The following is a 22315-nucleotide window of genomic DNA, read 5'->3' as shown; positions in this document are numbered from 1 at the left end:
TTCCGCTGTCGAGAAATGTCATTTCCGGCGCGCCTGTCCCGGCACATCCGGGTTCCGGCCCCAAGCGACGCGCTTCTAACCCGGAGCGGGTAGTTGTGTTTGATACGCTGAGCAGGAGAGAGGTGAGCGGCGCCCGGGAGTGGGCAGGGGACTCGGGGGATTCTGTGCCGGTGGGAGTGGGTGCTCCGGTTTGGGGGAGGTGGGCTTCGGCCTCGCCAGTTGCGCTTCCCTTTCGCAGACGGCTCTGCCGAGGCGGGGAGAGGGGCGGGCCGCGCGGGGTCACCGGGCAGTCGGGGCCTGGGCCGAGTTAGGCACCGAGTCTCCGCCGCGGGGCCTGGACAGCATGGCAGGGAGACACCCGAGCCCCGGCTTCAGGCCCACCTGGTTTCGAGCCCCACCAGCCGTGGAACCTAGGGCAAATTATTTAACTTAGCGTCACTTTACTTAATCTGAAGCTTGAGGACGCTAGTAGTACCTTCCTCGTAGAAGTGTCTTGATTCCTATATGAGATTATCGGCCTGAAGCGTCCAGCAAGTGCTTAGCACCCCCCGGGGGCTCTATTACTCGTGACAACTATGTGGTTATCCCCATGCTCTGTGCCCAAGGAGGCAGCGGTGTATCTGGGACTCCCCGCCTCCTCTGAGAATGTTTCCCTCTTTTGCGCTCCTGGATGAGGCTGGGACCGGCAGCACCCAACCAGTGCACCAGTGAGTAGAGTAAGCAGGGAAACTTTCAAACAGCTGACCAGAGTTTAACACCGCCTGGGGAAGTAGCCATCCCGCGTCCCTGAAGGCTGTTTGCAGCAACTACTAGAGGCGAATCACAGTGCTGTCATATATTGAATGTATTGCTGTGTGGTGGCCCATGCGTGGCATTTCATCTGCATTTAATACTCATACACTGAGTACCTGGTAGAGTGGAGATTTGAACTCGGGCTGTGATTTTAGCAGCTGGTTTCACAGCCACTTTGCTTGGCTCATTCCCGAATCCAGTAATAGGAAGGGCTATGAACCTAATCATGGGATTACCATAACAAGCTCTTCCTTGAGCACTTATTGTGAGCTAAGTGATTTTAAAGCACCATCTCGTTGAATCTGCCTTACAAGCACGCTCTAAGGTTGGTACTGCAGTTAATCCACTTAAGAGACAGCTGAATCTCATCACCCAGCTACCCTGAGATGATATCTGTATTCCATTTCACAGCTGTGTACTGTTAAGGTCGTGTTCATAGTTACTACTGCCTTCTGGCGCCTCAGAAGAGGTTCATGTTTTGTGAAGAAAACTAAGGCTCATTTGATGAGGCTTTCATCAAATAATGTGTTTCAGAAAAGCGTCTTCGAAAAAAACTCACTGTGCTGCAACTGTCGGAGGTCAGATGAAGCTCTTTACTCGATAATAGAAAAAACTAATAAAATCTGGGGTCCAGGAAGATGTCTGCCTCATTTCTGAGGCAATAATACGTAGAACAACATACTTCCTTAGTTGTTTTTATGTGGATTGTGTGTATGTGAGCGTGTGTGATGTTTTATGACATTGACAAGGAAATACATGCTTAAGAATCACAGCGACTGTTGTGACTGGTCTTTTGTTCCACCTGTTCTAGTACCTGTTGTTTTCTACAATATGTTTTTAGTGTGTGCTTTATTGAATTGTAACAATGATGTTAGTGAATTTTAGTTTGGAGGGAGTTCTAAAGGCAGCAAGGAGTGGGAACTCAGAGGGGAGCATGCTGCTGCTCCCAGGACTTGTCACAGACTGTACCTTCTTTTATCCCTTCCTTTAGTGACAGGGCATGTCACTGTCCCACTTGTACCGGGACGGGGAAGGCCAAGGCCTCATGGATGACGAGGACGAGCGGGAGAACTTTGAGATCACCGACTGGGATCTCCAGAATGAATTCAACCCCAACCGGCAGCGCCACTGGCAGACCAAGGAAGAGGCCACCTACGGAGTGTGGGCAGAGCGAGACTCGGATGAAGAGAGGCCCAGCTTTGGAGGCAAACGGTATGGCTGGCACGGGCTGCTTCCCTAGGAATTGGGGAGCTACCCCGCTAAGTAAATTTCTCTCCCAGCCTCACTGAGTCCCTTAGCTGCGGCATCAGCTCGGGAGCCCAGTTCTGCTTTAGGTTAGAGCGCTGCTCTCTGACTGTTGATCATCACTTGGTGTTAAGTGAGCAGTTATGTATTTTAAGCCTTGTGCTGTCGACCCAGTCCTTGCTTTCCAGGAGCCCAGACTCTAGTGGATGGAGACAGGCTCACACAATGGAAGGGTATAACTGATTTAGGACCTGAGGGGAAACACATTTTAGGGAGTATGACCTATTCTGGGAGGTCAGGGAAGATTGGCCGGTAGGGCAGGCACAAGTAAGCAAAGGCCCTTGATGGGAGGCAGCAGGGCACCCATGAGGATATGAGAGGTTTTGTGGGCTGAAGCGGGGAGAGAGTGGGGAGTATAGTTTGAGAAGAGGCCGTGGGTTTGTGTAGAGAGGGTATGACCTGGGGAGAAGGGTAGAAGACCCTTTTGCTCATGTGCAAAGTTGGCGGGGAGCCACAGTGGAAGAGGGGGCTCTGTGAGGAGGCCCAGGCAGTGGTCCTGGCAGAGGTGCGGGAGACCTGGGCTAAGATGGCAGCACAGGGATGAGGATTCAGGCTGAAAGCCTCCTCCTTGGTGTGAAGTCATGTGTGTGTTGGCTGCAACTCACTTGACCAGAGTGGGTAGTAGATTTGGGCTTGTCTCCCTGTCCCCACCTGAGGCTTGGAAGCTCCAGCCCATTGATATTGTAAATTTTTCACAAAAGAAACTGGGGAGAAAGAGCAGAGATCAGTTCACCCTTTTTTCTTCTGGCAAGAAATCTAACAGCAGACAATGAGTAGATCAGGGGTCAAGAATTGCAAGATCATAAGATAATAATAGCAGCCAAAATCTTTGGGTTCTTAACAGGCCTGGTCTCATTGACCTTATGAGAATGGTACCATTATTTTAAAAATAAATTTATTTATTTATTTATTTATTTTTGGCTGCATTGGGTCTTCGTTGCTGCATGCGGGCTTTCTCTAGTTGCAGCGAGTGGGGGCTACTCTTCGTTGCGGTACGCGGGCTTCTCATTGCAGTGGCTTCTCTTGTTGCGGAGCTCGGGCTCTAGGCACGTGGGCTTCAGTAGTTGTGGCACACGGGCTCAGTAGTTGTGGTTCGCGAGGTCTAGAGCGCAGGCTCAGTAGTTGTGGTGCACAGACTTAGTTGCTCCGCAGCATGTGGGGTCTTCCCGGACCAGGGCTTGAACCTGTGTCCCCTGCATTTGGCAGGTGGATTCTTAACCACTGCACCACCGGGGAAGTCCGAGAAAGGTACCATTATTATCACCCCATTTTACAGATTAAGAAATAGCAGCCAAAAGTCACGCAGCTAAGCTGAGAATCTGGGCCTGTCTGACTCTAGAGTTGGGCTCTTATATTGCATCTCTTAGGAAAAAATTCTCTGAATTTTATTGCTGCCATGGGGATGTTTATTTACTACGTTAGTCATTTTGTAAAGCATCGCCTTATTTTGCTGTATTCCCGGGGCTTTTCTTTGGAATCTTTTCTCTCCCTTTAACTACATAATAGAAAGGTATCAGCTCCAGTTCATACAAAAGGGAACTGTTGCTAATGACTTATTGTAACTACTGTTCTTGAGGCATTCAGGGTTAAAATCAATACTTTCCATCTCACGGAGTTAATTTCCTAGGTATTTTATTCATTTATTTATTTAATATTTTATTTTTATTTATTTATTTATTTGGCTGTGCTGGGTCTTAGTTGTGGCACGCAGGATCTTTTTAGTTGTGGCACGTGGGGTATTTTAGTTGTGGCATGTGGGATCTTTATTGCAGTGTGCTAACTCTTAGTTGCAGCATGTGGGATCTAGTTCCCTGACCAGGGAATCCAACCTGGGCCCCATGCATTGGGAGCACGGAGTCTTAGCCACTGGACCACCAGGGAAGTCCCTCTTAGGTATTTTAGTTTTCATAAACAAATTTAATGGACATGAGATTTTCTAAGAATCTGATTGATATAATTGCTCATGTAATTTACATTCATATAATCTCTCAATATATTTTATTTATTTATGATTTTTATTTATGAGAATGTCTTTCTTGTTTGATTTTTCTACTTGAAATAGTGTCTGAAACAAATGCTTTTTTTTTTTCAGATTCTTTTCCCATATAGGTCATTACAGAATATTGAGTAGAGTTCTCTGTGCTACACAGTAGGTCCTTATTAGTTATCTATTTTATATACAGTAGTGTGTATATGTTAATCCCAGTCTCCTAATTTATCCCTTCCCCCCACATTTCCCCTTTGGTAACCATAAGTTTGATTTCCAGATCTGTGTGTCTGTTTCTGTTTTGGAAATAAGTTCATTTGTGTCATTTTTTAAATTAGATTCCACATATAAGTGATATATGATATTTGTCTTTCTCTGTCTGACTTAGTTCACTTAGTATGATAATCTCTAGGTCCATCCATGTTGCTGCAAATGGCATTATTTCATTATTTTTTTATGGCCGAGTAATATTGCATTGTATATAGGTACCACATCTTTTTTTTTAACATCTTTATTGGAGTATATTTGCTTTACAATGGTGTGTTAGTTTCTGCTTTATAACAAAGTGAATCAGTTATACATATACATATATCCCCATATCTCCTCCCTCTTGCGTCTCCCTCCCTCCCATCCTCCCTATCCCACCCCTCTAGGTGGTCACAAAGCACCGAGCTGATCTTCCTGTGCGATGCAGCTGCTTCCCACTAGCTATCTGTTTTACGTTTGGTAGTGTATATATGTCAATGCTACTCTCTCACTTCATTCCAGCTTACCCTTCCCCTCCCCACGTCCTCAAGTCCATTCTCTACGTCTGCATCTTTATCCTGCCCCTAGGTTCTTCAGAGCCTTTTTTTTTTTTTAAGATTCCATATATATGTGTTAGCATACGGTATTTTTCTCTTTCTGACTTACTTCACTCTGTATGACGGTCTCTGGGTCCACCCACCTCACTACAAATAACTCAATTTCGTTTCTTTTTATGGCTGAGTAATACTCCATTGTATATATGTGCCACATCTTCTTTATCCATTCATCTGTAGATGGACACTTAGGTTGCTTCCGTGTCCTGGCTGTTGTAAATAGAGCTGCAGTGAACATTGTGTGTACCACATCTTTATGCATTCATCTGTCAATGGACATTTAGGTTGCTTCCATGTCTTGGCTATTGTAAATAGTGCTGCAGTGAACATTGGGGTACATGTATCTTTTTGAGTTATGGTTTTCCCCAGATATATGCCCAGGAGTGGGATTGCTGGATCATATGATGGCTCTAATTTTAGTTTTTTAAGGAACCTCCATACTCTTCTCCAAAGTGGCTGTACCAATTTACATTCCCACCAACAGTGTAGGAGGATTCCCTTTTCTCCACACCCTCTCCAGTATTTACTGTTTGTAGATTTTTTGATAATGGCCATTCTGACTGGTGTGAGGTGATATCTCATTGTAGTTTTGATTTGCATTTCTCTAATAATTAGCGATGGTGGGCACCTTTTCAGTTGCCTCTTGGCCATGTATATGTCTTCCTTGGAGAAGTGTCTGTTTAGGTCTTCTGCCCATTTTTTGATTTTTTTTTTTTTGATATTGAGCTGCATGAACCGTAGATTTTGGAGATTAATCTCTTGTCAGTCACATCATTTGCAGATATTTTCTTCCATTCTGTGGGTTGTCTTTTTGTTTTGTTTATGGTTTCCTTTGCTGTGCAAAAGCTTTTGAATTTAATTGGGTCCCATTTGTTTATTTTATTTTTATTTCCATTACTCAAGGAGACAGATCGAAAAAGATATTGCTGCGATTTATGTCAGCGTTCTGCCTATGTTTTCCTCTAAGAGTTTTATAGTATCAGGTCTTATATTTAGGTCTTTAATCCATTTTGAGTTTATTTTTGTGTATGATGTTAAAGAATGTTCTAATTTCATTCTTTTACATTTAGTTGTCCAGTTTTCCAAGCACCATTTGTTGAAGATACTCTTTTTTCCATTGTAGAGTCTTGCCTCCTTTGTTGTAGACTAATTGACCATAGGTGTGTGGGTTTATTTCTGGATTTTCTATCCTGTTCCATTGATATGTATTTCTGGTTTTGTGCCAGTACCATACTCTTGATGGCTGTAGCTTTGTAGTGTAGTCTGAAGTCAGGGAGCCTGATTCCTCCAGCTCCATTTTTCTTAAGATTGCTTTGGCTATTTGGGGTCTTTTGTGTCTCTGTACAAATTTAAAAGTTTTTTGTTCTAGTTCTGTGAAAAATGCCATTGGTAATTTGATAGGGATTGCATTGAATCTGTAGATTGCCTTGGGTAGAATATTCATTTTGACAATATTGATTCTTCCAATGCAGGATCATGGTATATCTTTCCATCTGTTTGTGTCATATTCAGTTTCTTTCACCAGCATCTTAAAGTTTTTGGAGTACAGGTCTTTTGGTAGGTTTATTCCTAGGTATTTTATTCTTTTTGATGATGGTAAATGGGGTTGTTTCTTTAATTTCTCTTTCTGATCTTTTGTTAGCGTACAGGAATGCAACAGATTTCTGTGTACTTTTGTATCTTGTAACTTTACCAGATTCATTGATGAGCTCTAGTAGTTTTCTAGGATTTTCTATGTATGGTATCATGTCATCTGCAAACAGTGACAGTTTTACTTCTTCTTTAACAATTTGTATTCCTTTTATTTCTTTTTCTCCTCTGATTGCCATGGCTAGGACTTCCAAAACTATGTTGAATAGAAGTGGCAAGAGTGGACATCCTTGTCTTGTTCCTGATCTTAGAGGAAATGCTTTCAGCTTTTCACCGTTGAGTATGATGTTAGCTGTAGGTTTGTCATATGTGGCCTTTATTATGTTGAGGTATGTTGCCTCTATGCCCACTTTCTGGAGAGTTCTTTTTTTTTTATCATAAATGGGTGTTGAATTTTGTCAAAAGCTTTTTCTGCATCTATTGAGATTATCATATGGTTTTTATTCTTCAGTTTGTTGATGTGTTTCACACTGATTGATTTGCAGATATTAAAGAATCCTTGCATCCCTGGGATGAGGGCCCCTTGATCATAGTGTATGATCCTTTTAATGTATTGTTTGATTTGGTTTCCTAGTATTTTGTAGAGGATTTTGCGTCTATGTTCATCAGTGAAACTAGCCTGTAATTTTGTTTCTTTTCTTTTTTTTTTTTGTGATATCTTTGTCTGGTTTTGATATCAGAGTGCTGGTGGCCTCATAGAGTGAGTTTGGGAGTGTTAACTTCCTCTGCAAGTTTGTGGAATAGTTTGAGAAGGACCGATGTTGGCTCTTCTCTAAGTGTTTGATGTAGTTCGCCTGTGAAGCCATCAGGTCCTGGATGGCTTTTGTTTGTTGGCAGTTTTTTATTCATTTTCACTTTCAGTGCTTGCAATTGGTCTGTTCATATTTTCTATTCCTTCCTGGTTCAGTGTTGGGAGATTGTACCTTTCTAAGAATTTGTCCATTTCTTCTAGGTTGTTCATTTTATTGAATTGTAGTTGCTTGTAGTAATCTCTTATCCTTTGTATTTATGTGGTTTCCATTGTAACTTCTCCTTTTTCCTTTCTAATTTTGTTGATTTGAGCCCTCTCCTTTTTTTTCTTGATAGTCTGGCTAAAGGTTTTTCAGTTTTATTTATCTTTTCAAACAACCAGCTTTTAGTTTCATGGATCTTTTCTGTTGGTTTCTTTGTCTCTATTTAATTTAGTTGTGCTCTGATCTTTATGATTTCTTTCCTTCTGCTAACTTTGGGTTTTGTTTGTTCTTCTTTCCCTAGTTGTTTTAGGTGTAAGGTTAGGTTGTTTGAGATTTTTGTTGTTTCCTGAGGTAAGATTGTATTGCTATAAACTTTCCTCTTAGGACTGCTTTTGCTGTGTCCCATAGGTTTTGGATTGTGTTTTTGTTGTCATTTGTCTCTAGGTGTTGTGTGATTTCCTCTCTGATTTCTTTAGTGATCCGTTGGTTGTTGAGTAGCATATTGTTCAGCCTCTGTGTGTCTGTGTTTTTTACAGTTTTTTTCTTGTAGTTGATTTCTAATCTCATAGCATTGTGGTCAGAAAAGTTGCTTGATATGATTTCAGTTTTCTTAAGTTTACTGAGGCTCGCTTTGTGGCCCAGCATGTGATCAATCCTGGAGAATATTCCATGTGTACTTGAGAAGAATGTGTATTCTGCTGCTTTTGGATGGAATGCTCTATAAATATCAGTTAAGTCCATCTTGTTTAATGTGTCATTTAAGGCCTGTGTTTCCTTATTGATTTTCTGTCTGGATGATCTGTCCATTGATAAAAGTGGGCTGTAAAATCGATTTCTCCTTTTATGGCTGTTAGCATTTGCCTTACGTATTGAGGTGCTCCTGTGTTGGGTGCATAAATATTTACAATTGTTATATCTTCTTCTTGGATTGATCCCTTGATCGTTATGTAGTGTCCTTCCTTGTCTCTTGTAACAGTGTTTAAAGTCTCTTTTATCTGATACGAGTATTGCTACCCCAGCTTTCTTTTGATTTCCATTTGCATGGAATACCTTTTTCCATTCCCCCACTTTCAGTCTCTATGTGTCCTTAGATCTGAAGTGGGTCTCTTGTAGACAGCATATTTACGGGTCTTGTTTTTGTATCCATTCAGCCAGTGTTTGTCTTTTGGTTGGAGTATTTAATCCATTTACAGTTAAGGTAATTATCAATATGTATGTTCTTACTGCCATTTTCTTAATTGTTTCAGGTTTGTTTTTGTAGGTCTTTTTCCTTTTGTTTTCTTCTCTTGTGCTTTGATGACTGTTTTTAATGTTGTGTTCGGATTGCTTTGGATTGTGTGTGGATCTATTGTAGTTTTTTGGTTTGCAGTTTCCATGAGGTTTTGATATGGCAGCCTACACACACACACAAGGATATTTTAAGTTGCTGGTCTCTTAATTTAGATGCATTTCCCATTTCTTGCATTTGTACTATCCTCTTCTCATGGTTGCTGGTTTTGATATCATATTTGTGTGTGGATGATTTCTTTCCTTTACTGTATGTTTTCCTTTACTGGTGAGCTTTCCCATTCATAATTTTCTTGTTTCTGTTTGTGGCCTTTTCTGCCTCGAGAAGTTCCTTTAGCATTTGTTGTAAAGCTGGTTTGGTGGTGCTGAATTCTCTTAGCTTTTGCTTATCTGTAAAGCTTTTGATTTCTCCCTCAAATCTGAATGGGAGCCTTGCTGGGTAGAGTATTCTTTTTTTTTTAATTAATTAATTTGTTTGTTTATTTGGTGGTGCTGGGTCTTAGTTGTGGCAGGCAGGCTCCTTAGTTGCAGCTTGAGGGCTCCCTAGTTGAGCCTTGCTGGCTCCTTAGTTGTGGCATGCAAAGTCTTAGTTCTGCCTGCATGTGGGATCTAGTTCCCTGACCAGGCATCAAACCCAGGCCCCCTGCATTGGGAGCGCAGAGTCTTCACCACTGCACTACCAGGGAAGTTCCGGGTAGAGTATTCTCGGTTGTAGGTTTTTTCCCTTTGTCACTTTAAATATATCGTGCCAGTCCCTTCTGGCCTGCAGAATTTCTGCTGAAAAATCAGCTGATATAACCTTATGGGGATTCTCTTGTTATTTGTTGCTTTTCCCTTGTTGCTTTTAATATTTTTTCTTTGTATTTGTCAGTTTGATTGATATGTGTCTCAGTGGGTTCCTCCTTGGGTTTATCCTGTATGGGACTCTCTACACTTCCTGGAGTTGACTGAGTGTTTCCTTTCTCATGTTAGGGAAGTTTTTGGCTATAATCTCTTCAGATATTTTCTCAGGCCCTTTCTCTCTCTCGTCTCCTTCTGGGACCCCTATAATGCAAATGTTGGTGTGTTTAATGTTATCCCAGAGGTCTCTGAGATTGTCCTCATTTCTTTTCATTCTTTTTCTTTATTCTGTTCTATGGCATTGATTTCCACCACTCTGTCTTCCAGCTCACTTATTTGTTCTGCCTCAGTTATTCTGCTATTGATCCCTCCTAGTGTATCTTTTTTATATTTATTATTATTATTATTATTTTTGGCTGCGTTGGGCCTTAGTTGCACGCGGGCTTTTCGTTGTGACATGTGGGCTTCTCTCTGCGTGGGCTTCTCTCTAGTTGTAGTGTGCAGGTTTTCTCTCTCTAGTTTTGGCGCGTGGGCTCCAGGGTGCGTGGGCTCTGTAGTTTGTGGCGCGTGGGCTCTCTCGTTGAGGCACGCAGGCTCAGTAGTTGGAGCGCACAGGCTTAGTTGCCCTGCAGCATGAGGGATCTTAGTTCCCTGACCAGGGATCGAACCCGTGTACCCTGCATTGGTAGGCGGATTCTTTACCACTGGACCATCAGGGAAGTCCCCCTTCTAGTGTATTTTTCATTTTAGTTGTATTCTTCATCTGTTCGTTCTTTAAATCTTCTAGCTCTTTGTTAAACATTTCTGTGTCTTCTCGGTCTGTGCCTCTGTTCTTTTCCTGAGATTTTGGATCATCTTTACTATCATTACTCTGAAGTGTCTCCTTCAGATAGATTGCCTATCTCTTCTTCATTTAGTTGTTCTTGTGGGTTTTATCTTGTTCCTTCATCTGAAACATATTTCTCTGTCATCTCATTTTGTCCTTCTGTGTTTGTGGTCCCCTTTCCACAGGCTGCAGGATTGTAGTTCCTCTTTATTCTGGTGTCTTCCCCCTAGTGGGTGAGGTTGGTCCAGGGACTTATGCAGGCTTCCTGGTGGGAGGGAGTGATGCCTGCCCTGTGGTGGGTGGAGCTGGGTGTTTTCCCTCTGGTGGGGAGGGCTGTGTCAAGAGGTGGCTTTAAGCTCAGTACTTTAGGCAGCCTCTCTGCTGTGTTCTTATCTGGCTGGTTGTTTGGACTGAGGCGTTCCAGCACTGGAGCCTGCAGGTTGTTGGGTGGGGGCAGGTCTTGGTGCCAAAATGGGGACCTCCAGGAGAGCTCACACTGACCAGTGTTCCCTGGGGCCTCTGCCACCAGTGTCCTTGCCCCCCCAGTGAGCCATAGCTGACCCCTGCCTCCCCAGGAGACCCTCTAAGACCTGTAAGTAGGTCTAGCCCAGGTTCCTGTGGAGGTACTGCTTTGTGCTGGGTCCCAGTGCATGTGAGACCTTGTGTGTGCCCTTCAAAAGTGGAGTCTCTGTTTCCCCAGCCCTGTGGAACTCCTGCACTCAAGCCCCACTAGCCTTCAAAGCTAAATGCCCTGGGGGTTCCTCCTCCTGACGCCAGGCCCTCAGACTGTCTTGGAAGGCAATTTTTTTCAATATTTATTATTTATTTCATTTATTATTTATTTTTGGCTGTGTTGGGTCTTAGATGCGGCACATGTGGGATCTTCGTTGTGGCGCACGGGCTCTTTGTTGTGGTGTGTGGGCTTCTCTCTAGTTGTGGGTGTGGGTTTTCTCTCTCTTGTTGTGGTGCACGGGTTCCAGAGGGCTGGGCTCTGTAGTTTGCAGCATGCGGGCTCTGGTTGAGGTGTGTGAGCTCAGTAGTTGTGGCGTGCAGGCTTAGTTGCCCCACAGCATGTGGGATCTTAGATCCCCGACCAGGGATCAAACCCACATCCCTGGATTGTGAGGTGGATTCTTTATCACTGGACCACCAGGGAAGTCCCTGGAAGGCTCTTTTTAAGTGGGAATGTCCCTGTGTAGCCTGCGTGGGTTTAATATTTTTTTAGTGCAAGTGTTGCCTTTAGTATGGATGTCTGCCACCTCTTTCCTCAGTGTATGCTGGCCGTTATCCCTTTGATAGGTGGTGTGACTGATGTTGTGACCAGAGCCTACACTGGCTATCGAGTGAGGCCTCCTCTTTGCTCTGTGGTTGTCACTGCCGTGTCAGGGGCAGGGTCTGCTCCCTAGCTGTTGGAGTAGAAGCCCCCAGATCTGTTTCTGAGCTGTTTCTGATTTGCGGTGCAAGGTAGGTGGGATTGGAGCACTCCCACTGGGAGAGAAGCCACTGAGTATTCCTCCATGGGAGCTTTCACCTGTGAATGTGCTCTGTTGTGTCACTCTTCCCCCGCTGCGTGGGCTTACAAAGTACGCTGTTGTTGGCACTGGTCCCACCTTAACTGCGGTGAGCCGGCAGTTGGCCCCGGTGACGCTCAGGCATTGTTTTCACCAGGCCAGCAGTGCACATGCACTGAACTCAGGTCCCAGGACCGCAGCAGTGCTGCACCTGGACCCGCTGTGGAGGCAGCTCCGACTCCGGCCTGGCCCAGCCCAGCCCCGCGTGTATGTGCCCACGGAGCCCTCGGCTGCTGAAGCCAGGCCTGTTTCAGCCGAGGGGGCACTCGTCCTCTCGGACGTCCTCTTGGACGTTCAGCAGGAGCTGAGTTTATAAAGCCCCCAGCGGAGGCGTAAATCCAGTTCGCGCAGCCGCAAGGAGAGACTTCAGCTCTTCTTCCGTAGTTTCAGGGCCCCTGGGGCTCAGCTGTGGCTTCAGCCCCACCTCTGCGTGCGGGCTACCCACGGGCATCTGCTCCCGAGGCCGCTGGAGCGCACGAGCCGGCTCGGGCGAGTGGGCTGCTCTGGGAGAGGCAGGGGCCGTGCGTGGGGAAGGGGCTGCGGTGGTGGCCCTGCGCTTTGTGCGCCTCTTAGAAATGGCACTTCACTTCTGTGGCGGCCTGGGCTGCTTTCACCAGCACTCCTGGTTGCAGAGCTCCGCACTCCCACCCCTACAGCCTGTCTCTGCACAACCAACAGCAGGCCTCTTCCCAGGTCTGTTCCTTAAACCCCACTTTCGGGCACGCAGCCCCTGCCCGTCCCAGCGGGCACAGGCCTCAGGCTGGGGTGTGTAGGGCTGTGGCACAGACCGTCCGCCTAGTTCTCACTCTGTCCTGCCTGTCACGGACTGGTTGCTGCGTTCTCCTCTGAGCCTCCGAAGCTCCCTTTCTGTCCCGGCTGATCTCTCCGCCCGTGACGAGACCTCCCCCCGCAGGGGTGCAGGTCCTGTCCTGCTGCTTTTTTTTTTTTTTGTCTTTCTTTGTCCTCCCTGGTTCCGCGGAGCTCCTTCTTGTCCTTTCTGGTGTCCGAGGTCCTCTGCTGGTGTCCAGCAGGTGTTCTCTGAGAGCCGCTCCATTTGTACATGTGCTCCTGGAGTCTTGGGGGGGATGCCATCTCGACTCAATGTCACAAATGCTTTTTAAAGTAAGTTAATTTTTTAAAAACGTAAAAGGAAGGTGGACAGTTACATCATATTTACAATTTTAAGTCAACTCTGTTATTGGTAACTTTTTTTTTTTAACATTTTTATTGGGGTATAATTGCTTTACAATGGTGTGTTAGTTTCTGCTTTATAACAAAGTGAACCAGTCATACATAAACATATGTTCCCATATGTCTTCCCTCTTGCGTCTTCCACCCTCCCTATCCCACCCCTCCAGGCTGTCACAAAGCACCGAGCCAATATCCCTGTGCCATGCGGCTGCTTCCCACTAGCTATCTACCTTACTACGTTTGTTAGTGTGTATGTTATTGGTAACTCTTAAGCCACGGAGTTGACTTGAACACATCAGGCAAAAATGTCAAACGTGATTACTGGGGCCCTTTTGATACGCGTCAATGGGTTGGTCTTTAAAGTGGATCCCACGAGGTCCGCCCTAAGGAAGTTCTCTGGCCAGCAAAGCTGCTCCAAGGGATGCCTGCAGAGAGTTCTCATGGACCCCGTGGGGCCTTGTGTTTGCCCGCAGGGCCCGCGACTACTCGGCGCCAGTCAACTTCATCAGCGCGGGGCTCAAGAAAGGGGCGGCAGAAGAGCCGGAGCTGGAAGGCTCCGACGATGAGGAGAAACCTGTTAAGCAGGATGAATTTCCTAAGGATTTCGGACCAAAGAAGTTAAAAACGGTAGCATTTTTATTGAAGGATTGTGACCTTAGTAATACCCCTGGAAGATCACTTTGGCCCAAGCATCTGCTGGGGGAGGGGTTCAGCTGGAGGCCGCTTGTGTGGGTCTCTCCCTGTGAGGTAGGTTTCCCTGAGGGGTGATATGTGCAGTGCAGTCTTGTCTCTTTCCTGAGACACATCACAGATGTTTGGTTTGTACAATAGGATACTTTTCACAATGCTCTGTGACTGCCAGCCATGTTCCCATCAGCCAAGCTTTCTTCCTTAGGTTTTTCCTTCTTTTGATTTTTCTTCTTCTTTTCAGGGTGGCAATTTTAAACCCAGCCAGAAAGGTTTTGCAGGAGGAACCAAGTCTTTCATGGATTTTGGCAGCTGGGAAAGACACACAAAAGGAATTGGACAGAAGCTTCTTCAGAAGATGGGCTATGTCCCTGGAAGAGGCCTCGGGAAGAACGCACAAGGTGTGGTACCCCCACTCCACCGTTTCACACGAGGGCGGCCAGGCAGAGGCCGGAAGAGCAGCTGGGGCGTGATTTACCTTTTCTCTGCTTTTTCGCTTTTCTGGCAGCACATGACAGTTGTGCTCCATGCCACTGCACTTTATCAGAACTCAAGTTACATAAAATACACTTATTTTAGCAGGAGGGAGAGGTTAGGGTTCAAATAGGCTGCAGGCTGATAGGCTGAAAACAGGCTTCTTTCTGGCCCGCCCATTGTTTCTAAAAAAAATCAAACTGGTTGCCAGTATTTAAAAATCTGAATTCTAGGTTTGCTTGGCGGTGAGTGGTTTCGCTGAATCTTCCTGCCCCAGGTAGCAGCCACGACCTTATTCTGGAAGCCTTCTCCACACCCCAGCCCACTTTCCTTGTTCCTGTTAATGTTTCTGGGCCCTGAAGGCATAGGAGTCTGTGGTCCCTGCTCACAAAGGGGCAGGACAGGTAACTGTTAGCTGTATGAAAAATCCATGGACTTGAGTGAACATGGAAAAGGTGACCTGGAATGCGTAAGGGACGTTCTAACGTGGCATTTCCACGGTACTAACTGGAAGGGGTGTGGTGGGAAGTTTGGGGTGAGGGCAGTTCTTCACTGAAATGTTGTAGTCCTGTTTGTAAACTTTTTTACAGGAAAGACACATTTATTTCCAAGGCTTAAACATGTTATAGAACAAGTTAAGCATGGGAGACATGAAGTACTGAGTAAAATGGATGGCGTTTCATATTAAATGGCAGCCTCACCTCACTTTAATCAGAATTAGTATATTATCTGAATTACTGCCCTCTCTGTATTAATAGGCTTCCAAGTTAACAAAGTGTAGACTCTAGTATGCCAGAGTTTCCAGTTATAAATGAATATTCCCATCCACTAAAACAATGAATCCAGGTGGAAATGGAAATCTGTGTTTAGGACATACATATGGTGATATCCGCACACTGCTCTGTGGCAGCATAAATGCAGACACTTCCGGTCACCCAGGAGTGGAACAGTGTTACGAGGGCAGAAGTGCACTCTCCTTCCTGGGTGGTGCGTCGTCTTGAGTAAGGACCCAGGAGTGTGGTCCCCCTGAGTGGCTCACACACATGGCAACTGCCGTGACCTGAAGTCTCTGTCTTTTGCTGAAATTTGTCAGGTATCATCAACCCAATCGAAGCCAAGCAGAGAAAGGGGAAGGGCGCCGTGGGGGCATATGGCTCGGAGCGCACCACTCAGCCCCTGCAAGACTTCCCCATGGCTGACTCCGAAGAAGAAGCCGAGGAGGTGAGTCAGGAGACGGGCCAGGTGCTGTCTGTGCCCCTTTCAACTGGTGTTTGTTCATCTGCTCGCTCACTCGCCCAGCTACCGTGTGCCACTCACCGTGCTGGAGGCTGGTGTCCCACGCTGAACGGGTGTGGAGCCTGGTGGACAGGGACGCGGTCAACAAGTAACCACAGTGTGGTTGCAGGAAGTCCTGGGGAGAACTTAAGGTTGGGTGTGTGGGGAAGGGGTCTCAGCATTGGTAAGGGCGGGGAGCGGGTGTCAAGCAGTGTCCTTGGCTGGGTTTAGTGTTACACAGCATGGTCCTCAGCACAGAACCTTGTGAAAGTCTCACCGACCCCACCTGTGGAAAAAAGTGGCCTTCCTTCTTGTGATGGACTGTATCCCTCTGACTCAGGAATTTCAGAAGGAGCTGAGCCAGTGGAGGAAAGACCCCAGTGGAAGCAAGAAGAAGCCCAGATACTCTTACAAGACAGTGGAAGAGTTGAAAGCCAAGGGCAGGATTAGCAAGAAGCTCGCTGCTCCCCAGAAGGAGCTCTCTCAGGTCAAGGTATGGGGCCCGTGGATGCCTGGTCCAGGATGGGGGCTTGGAAGACACAAAGTTATCCCACACACCAGAGCAGTCACCGAACATTTGCTCGTAAGGTTCCCGCGGGCCTTCCATCCCGGCTGTGTGTGTGCTGCCTCTGTGGCATGAAGCAGCCTGTGCCCACTCCCCGCACTCAGGCTCAGGTTCATCGCCGTCCCACCCCTGTGCCAAGCGCTCCCTGTGGCGTGAAAGTGCTAAATCGAACAATGTCCCCAGCTTTCTGGAGCTTGCCGTCAGTGGATTTAATGATGCTCCTGTCATTCTGTTGCTAGACCTTTAACATTTCTGGTTTGGTTTGGGGCAGGTTAGTTTGTGTATAAAGGTTTGTCTTTGTTTTACAGCTGTTAAGGATAGAGTCCTAGAAGTGCAGTCACAGGTTAAAGTCATCAAGGCTCTTAAATCGTGGCAAGGTTGCACTAACTCACTTCTCGAGCAGGAGTGGGCCCTCAGGGCGTCCCAGCATCGCATTTAAGATGATTACCACTGTTCTGAGCTTTTCCATTACTGTCCCTAGTGGCCAGAGAACATTGGTGACAGATGTCTGTTGTAGGGGACGTAGCGTAGGAGATACAGTGCGTGTGTATTACAGAAAGTCGAGTGGGGTTCTCAGAGGTCAGGGTGTTGTGTATCAGGTTACTTGGGGATCTGGTGAGAAGCGCAGATGTCCAGGTCACAGCTGGAGATTTTGAGGCTGTAGCTCTAGATGGGGCCTGAGGCCTCATGCTCTGTTATTTTCCCCCAGGTATTTGTAATACAGGTGGTTCAGAGATTACACTCTCACCTCAGGTGATGGCAATGCTTCTGTTTCAGCACAGCCACGTTCTCGTTTCCTCAGTCTCCTTCAGACATTGAAGTTAGCTCATTTCCTCGGTTGCCTTTTGTATGTTTCATGTTGTTTTTAAATTAAAAAAACTATTACTACAGAGCAGTATGCAGTACATTTTAGACAATTAGGAAATAGAGGCATCCTTCCAGGTGTTTTTGTCTAAATATGCACTTTTTTTTAACCAAAATACGATTTTGATTGTGTTTGTTGTCCCATTGCCTGCTTTGATCAGTACAGCCTCTACTTTTCCATGAAAATAGATTTTCATCTCAACTAAATAGTCCACATTCATATTTCGTCAGTTTTGCTAAAAAGTCTTCTCCATCCGGTTGGTCCAGAGGGACCGATTCAACAACCGGTTGGTTGTTGTGTCCCTGGAGTCTCTTCCAATCTAGCGCAGCCCGGGCCCCACTTTGAGAAACACCGCCCTTCTCCAGCTCTGCTGAACGGTGTGGTTTTGACACGTTCCCACTAGCGTCGTGCCTTCCCCGGGCTCAGGTGTGTGTCTAACAGGGCAGCAGTGGTGAGCATTAAGCCACGTGCCCTCTGCCGCCTTCTCCAAGGTCATAGACATGACGGGCCGGGAGCAGAAGGTCTACTACAGCTACAGCCAGATCAGCCACAAGCACAGCGTCCCCGACGACGGGCTCCCGCTGCAGTCACAGCAGCCGCCCCAGCCTGGCAAGGAGGCCAAGGCCCCCGGCTTCGCACTGCCGGAGCTGGAGCACAACCTGCAGCTGCTCATCGACCTCACAGAGCAGGAGATCATCCAGAACGACCGGCAGCTGCAGTACGAGCGAGACATGGTGGTCAACCTGTCCCACGAGCTGGAAAAGGTGTCGGAGGTCCTGGAGCACGAGGAACGGGCCATCTCCAACCTGAGCAAGGTCCTGGGGCTCGTGGAGGAGTGCGAGCGGCGCCTGCAGCCCGGCTGCGGTGACCCCCTCACCCTGGACGAGTGCGCCCGCATCTTCGAGACCCTGCAGGACAAGTACTACGAGGAGTACAGGATGTCCGACCGCGTGGACCTGGCCGTGGCCATCGTCTACCCGCTCATGAAGGACTACTTCAAGGAGTGGGACCCCCTCAAGGTGAGTGGGCGGGGAGTCCGCTGCGCTGCCTCTCCTCCGGGACAGGCCCGGGGGCAAGGGGGCCGTCAGCCGGCTGTCTCTCGGCTGATGTGTTTCTCCTCAGGACTGTACGTATGGCACCGAGATCATCTCCAAGTGGAAAAGCCTCCTGGAGAACGACCAGCTGTTGTCCCACGGTGGGCAGGACCTCTCGGCAGACGCCTTCCACAGGTGCTCCTCGGGGGGGACGGGGGGCACTGCCTGTATGAGCCCTGGCCACGTGCCGATGCTGCTCGGGGAATTTAAATTCATTCATTAGTTCACCCCACATCTGTCAAGTGGCCGTTGAGGATCTGCCTGTGCTCCGTGCTGCCTTACCCTGGGAGTGAAGAGACGGCCTGTCTCCACTGAGGGGAAAAGGCAGGTGGTAACCACCTGGGTCCAGCAGTAGAGAATGACAAGGGTGCACACCTGTGGGGGGGGCACAGGTCTCTCGGGGGAGGTGACGTTGAAGCTGTGACCCTAAAGCATGTGCAGATAGAGCTCCAGCTGGGGAAGCACACGACGCATGGGGGGCGGGACCTGGCAGGTGCTACTGAGGAGACAGGCCCCAAGGCCGAGTGGGTGGCCAGGAGAGGCAGGCGCACGTCGAGGCAGGTGCACGTCTGGCCAACACATGGGCCGGTCCAGTGGTTTTCTGTGACTGGATTGCCCCGCTGTTGCCATTTTCTTTCTTACCCTAGAGGTAGGTGGCGGTGTACTTTGCACACGTGGAAACCAGTCAGTGCTTTTAGCCAGCCGCCCCCTGCCTTTCTCGTATAGGCTGATATGGGAAGTCTGGATGCCATTTGTTCGAAATATCGTCACTCACTGGCAGCCGAGGAACTGTGACCCGATGGTGGACTTTCTGGATAGCTGGGTGCACATCATTCCCGTGTGGATCCTGGATAGCATCCTGGACCAGCTCGTCTTCCCCAAGCTGCAGAAGGAGGTGAGGCTGGGCGTGGGAAACGGTTGTCATCAGGAACCACGGGGGCTCGTTTCGCATTCCTCTTCATCCTCTCCCTGCTGCCTTTCCCCCGCTCCTCCTGCAGGTGGAAAACTGGAACCCGCTCACAGACACTGTCCCCATCCACTCGTGGATCCACCCGTGGCTGCCTCTCATGCAGGCGCGCCTGGAGCCGCTCTACTCTCCCATCCGCAGCAAGCTGGCCAGCGCCCTGCAGAAGTGGCACCCCAGCGACTCCTCGGCCAAGCTCATCCTCCAGCCCTGGAAGGACGTCTTCACCCCCGGCTCCTGGGAGGCGTTCATGGTCAAGAACATAGTGCCCAAGCTGGGTAAGGGAACGGGGACATGCATCCGGGTCGAGCAGCTTCGGTGCCTGGCTTCTGTGGCTGGCGGTAATGACGGTGCTGCTTAGAAACATGGCCTTTGAGCTCTGAGCGCGTATTTCTCAGGATAAGAGGTGGCGTTTGTGCACTGAGGCCGAATATAAATGTTAACCAGGTCCCTTTCTGCACTAACCACATCAGACCCTGCCTGCCTCCTGATTGGTCCGGTTCGGGCCTTTGCTGACAGTATAGCCACAGGTATTCTGAAATTTTTGTCATACTGGATTAGAGAAGAAAACAATTTTTAAGAGTAGCCACAGGAGCTTAAACTTGACCTTTAAAAGCAGATCGAAAGCCGACCTTGTCTGGTGATGCCACTGCTGTGTGGCTTTGCCTTAGAGGCTGGTTTCTTTTCCAGGGATGTGCCTCGGGGAGTTGGTCATCAACCCCCACCAGCAGCACATGGATGCTTTTTACTGGGTCATCGACTGGGAAGGGATGATCTCCGTCTCCAGCCTGGTGGGGCTTCTTGAAAAGCACTTCTTCCCCAAGTGGCTTCAGGTACGCTTTGTTTCGCTTTGTTGGGGTGCGTTGGGGACAGGGAGGGAGTCACTGGAGCCTTGGGTGGCAGTGCTGTGGCCACACAATGAAGGTAAACTACACGGCAAGGTAAGAATGAGGCGGGCAGGAACAGCGAGCACCACTTTATTGGACATTTGCCACGTGCCCGATGCTGTTCTAAGCACTTGGTCTGATTACCGCCCCCCCCCCCCCAACAGCCCTGTAAGGTGGGGACTGATATCGCGTGTGTAGGTGGGAGGCCGAGGTGCAGTTTCCATGCAGGGCACTTAGCTACCGAGCTGACCCCCTGCAGGTATCACCAGCTTGTAGGAGCAGGACCCACACAAAACAAGTGGCCCCTTTGGAAGTTTTGCTCCCCTTTGTTGCCACTGTGGATGCAGGTTTCGTATTTGTTCCCTTTTGGCAGGTGCTGTGCTCCTGGCTCAGTAACAGCCCAAATTATGAGGAGATCACCAAGTGGTACCTGGGTTGGAAGTCCATGTTCTCAGACCAAGTGCTGGCGCACCCATCCGTCAAGGACAAATTTAACGAGGCACTTGATATCATGAACAGGGCGGTGTCCTCCAATGTCGGTGAGTGAGGGTTCCATTTTATGGAGATCCTGGGCCAGCTCCACGTTTCTGAGCATGGAAATGACAGAGTTTTCAGGTACCAGTGGGCTCACCGTCGCCTGCAGGGCACAGACTCTTGCCCACAAGACCCATCACATACTTATTTAGCCAGCAGCCACTCCCCCACCTCCTGGGGCTGGGAGGGGCGTTCTTCCTGAATGGGCACTCACTCACTCAAGCTCCACCTGGGCTCTTCGGCATGTCTGCCCGGCCGGCGTTCTGTGGCCACTCCAGTGGAACAGCTCATGGTGTGGAGCTGGGTGACAGCCTAACGCTTAGTAGCTGCTTAACTTCTTTAGCCCATTTTCTTTGCCTGTAAAGCAGTAGTAAGGACCCACTTCCAGGTTTTTATTAAGCACCGAGGGGGACCAAGGTATGTACTGTTCGTGGATGGCACTCAGTAGATGGTGTCTTTGGTGTGTCAGAAGTAGGCAGCTGGTTCGTTTACTACCTATTCCCGAACTACTCAGTTCTAGGCAAGTCCCTCTGCCTGGGAGCCACTCAGCCAGTCCTGTGTGAAGAGTGTGCTCACATCTCAAAGCAAAGGCCAATGGAGCACCTAGTCTAGCCGTGTTTCACAGAGAAGGTCAAGAGCTCATTCAAGGTCACAGAACTACAGAGTGGCAGCTGGGATTGTAATTTCTATTTCCCGAGGCGAGGCTTTAATTCTTTCTACTTAGCCTATTACATGAAAATAGAGAATTCATAGACACATACTGCATTTAATGAGGCAAATATGGTCCTGTATTATCCCTTCATCTGTGAAGCTGAAACATCTGTGTTTCAGCTCCCCGGATATAAAGTTCTTCCAGGGCTAGGGGCCTGTATGGGTAAGTTAAATATATAACTAGTATAGGCCATGTGTCTTCAGGGTTCTAAAAGCTGCCCTGGGGGAAGTGTGGAGTGAAAACTCTAGCAAGAAGGGAACAGAACAGTGTCTAATGACTGTCAAGGTTTCTGGCCCATAAGAATAAATCCCTTGCTGATGCTTCTTTATTATGTGGAATATTTAATAATCTCTGGTTGCAGCCAGCTGGCCACATTTCCCCCAAGGTGCTTGATCATCTGGTTTATTTAAACCAGTGCTCTGAGGCACGAGGAGGCCTTAGGAGACGGCGCCTGTGGCATACCCAGCCAAGTCGGTGTCTCCATTTTTGTCATGTTGGGACCTGTCCCTCACCCCCCCATCCCCCCTCTATCTGCCAGGTGCCTACATGCAGCCCGGAGCACGGGAGAACATCGCCTACCTCACCCACACGGAGCGGAGGAAGGATTTCCAGTATGAGGCCATGCAGGAACGACGAGAGGCTGAGAACATGGCCCAGAGAGGCATCGGCGTGGCTGCCAGCTCTGTGCCCATGAACTTTAAAGACCTCATTGAGACCAAGGCCGAGGAGCACAACATCGTCTTCATGCCCGTCATCGGGAAGCGACACGAAGGGAAGCAGCTGTACACCTTCGGCCGCATCGTCATCTACATCGATAGGGGCGTGGTGTTCGTGCAGGGGGAGAAGACCTGGGTGCCCACCTCCCTGCAGAGCCTGATTGACATGGCCAAGTAGACCGCAGCACCTGCCACGGACAGACTGGTGAATAAACAAACAGTATTTTAAATAGTATTTTAAATCACAGTTGACGTACTTCCTGCCCTATCCGAAAGGGGA

The 22315-nt window shown here is 48.0% G+C and overlaps 1 protein-coding gene across 1 annotated transcript; it reads left to right on the top strand.

Annotated features, from left to right (window-relative positions):
- The first annotated feature begins 47 nt into the window (after positions 1 to 47).
- TFIP11 (tuftelin interacting protein 11) lies at positions 48 to 22265 on the top strand. Its single transcript, XM_082667485.1, has 13 exons — positions 48 to 122; positions 1784 to 2004; positions 13736 to 13889; positions 14194 to 14350; positions 15517 to 15644; positions 16039 to 16191; positions 17620 to 18147; positions 18251 to 18357; positions 18949 to 19117; positions 19221 to 19464; positions 19877 to 20019; positions 20447 to 20612; positions 21858 to 22265. The coding sequence occupies exons 2-13, from the start codon at positions 1793 to 1795 to the stop codon at positions 22211 to 22213; spliced, it is 2517 nt and encodes an 838-aa protein (XP_082523611.1). The 5' UTR covers positions 48 to 122; positions 1784 to 1792; the 3' UTR covers positions 22214 to 22265.
- The last annotated feature ends 50 nt before the right edge of the window (positions 22266 to 22315 follow it).

This window comes from Grampus griseus (assembly GCF_964374135.1).
Source record: "Grampus griseus genome assembly, chromosome: 12".
Taxonomy (NCBI): Eukaryota; Metazoa; Chordata; class Mammalia; order Artiodactyla; family Delphinidae; genus Grampus; species Grampus griseus.
This window is presented reverse-complemented; position numbering and strand designations above follow the sequence as displayed.

Coding starts and splice junctions, on each gene's coding strand:
- TFIP11 (XM_082667485.1), top strand. CDS start 1,793: ATGTCACTGTCCCACTTGTACCGGGACGGGGAAGGCCAAGGCCTCATG. Junction 14,351..15,516: donor CCTCGGGAAGAACGCACAAG/GTGTGGTACCCC, acceptor GAAATTTGTCAG/GTATCATCAACCCAATCGAA. Junction 20,613..21,857: donor GGCGGTGTCCTCCAATGTCG/GTGAGTGAGGGT, acceptor TCTATCTGCCAG/GTGCCTACATGCAGCCCGGA.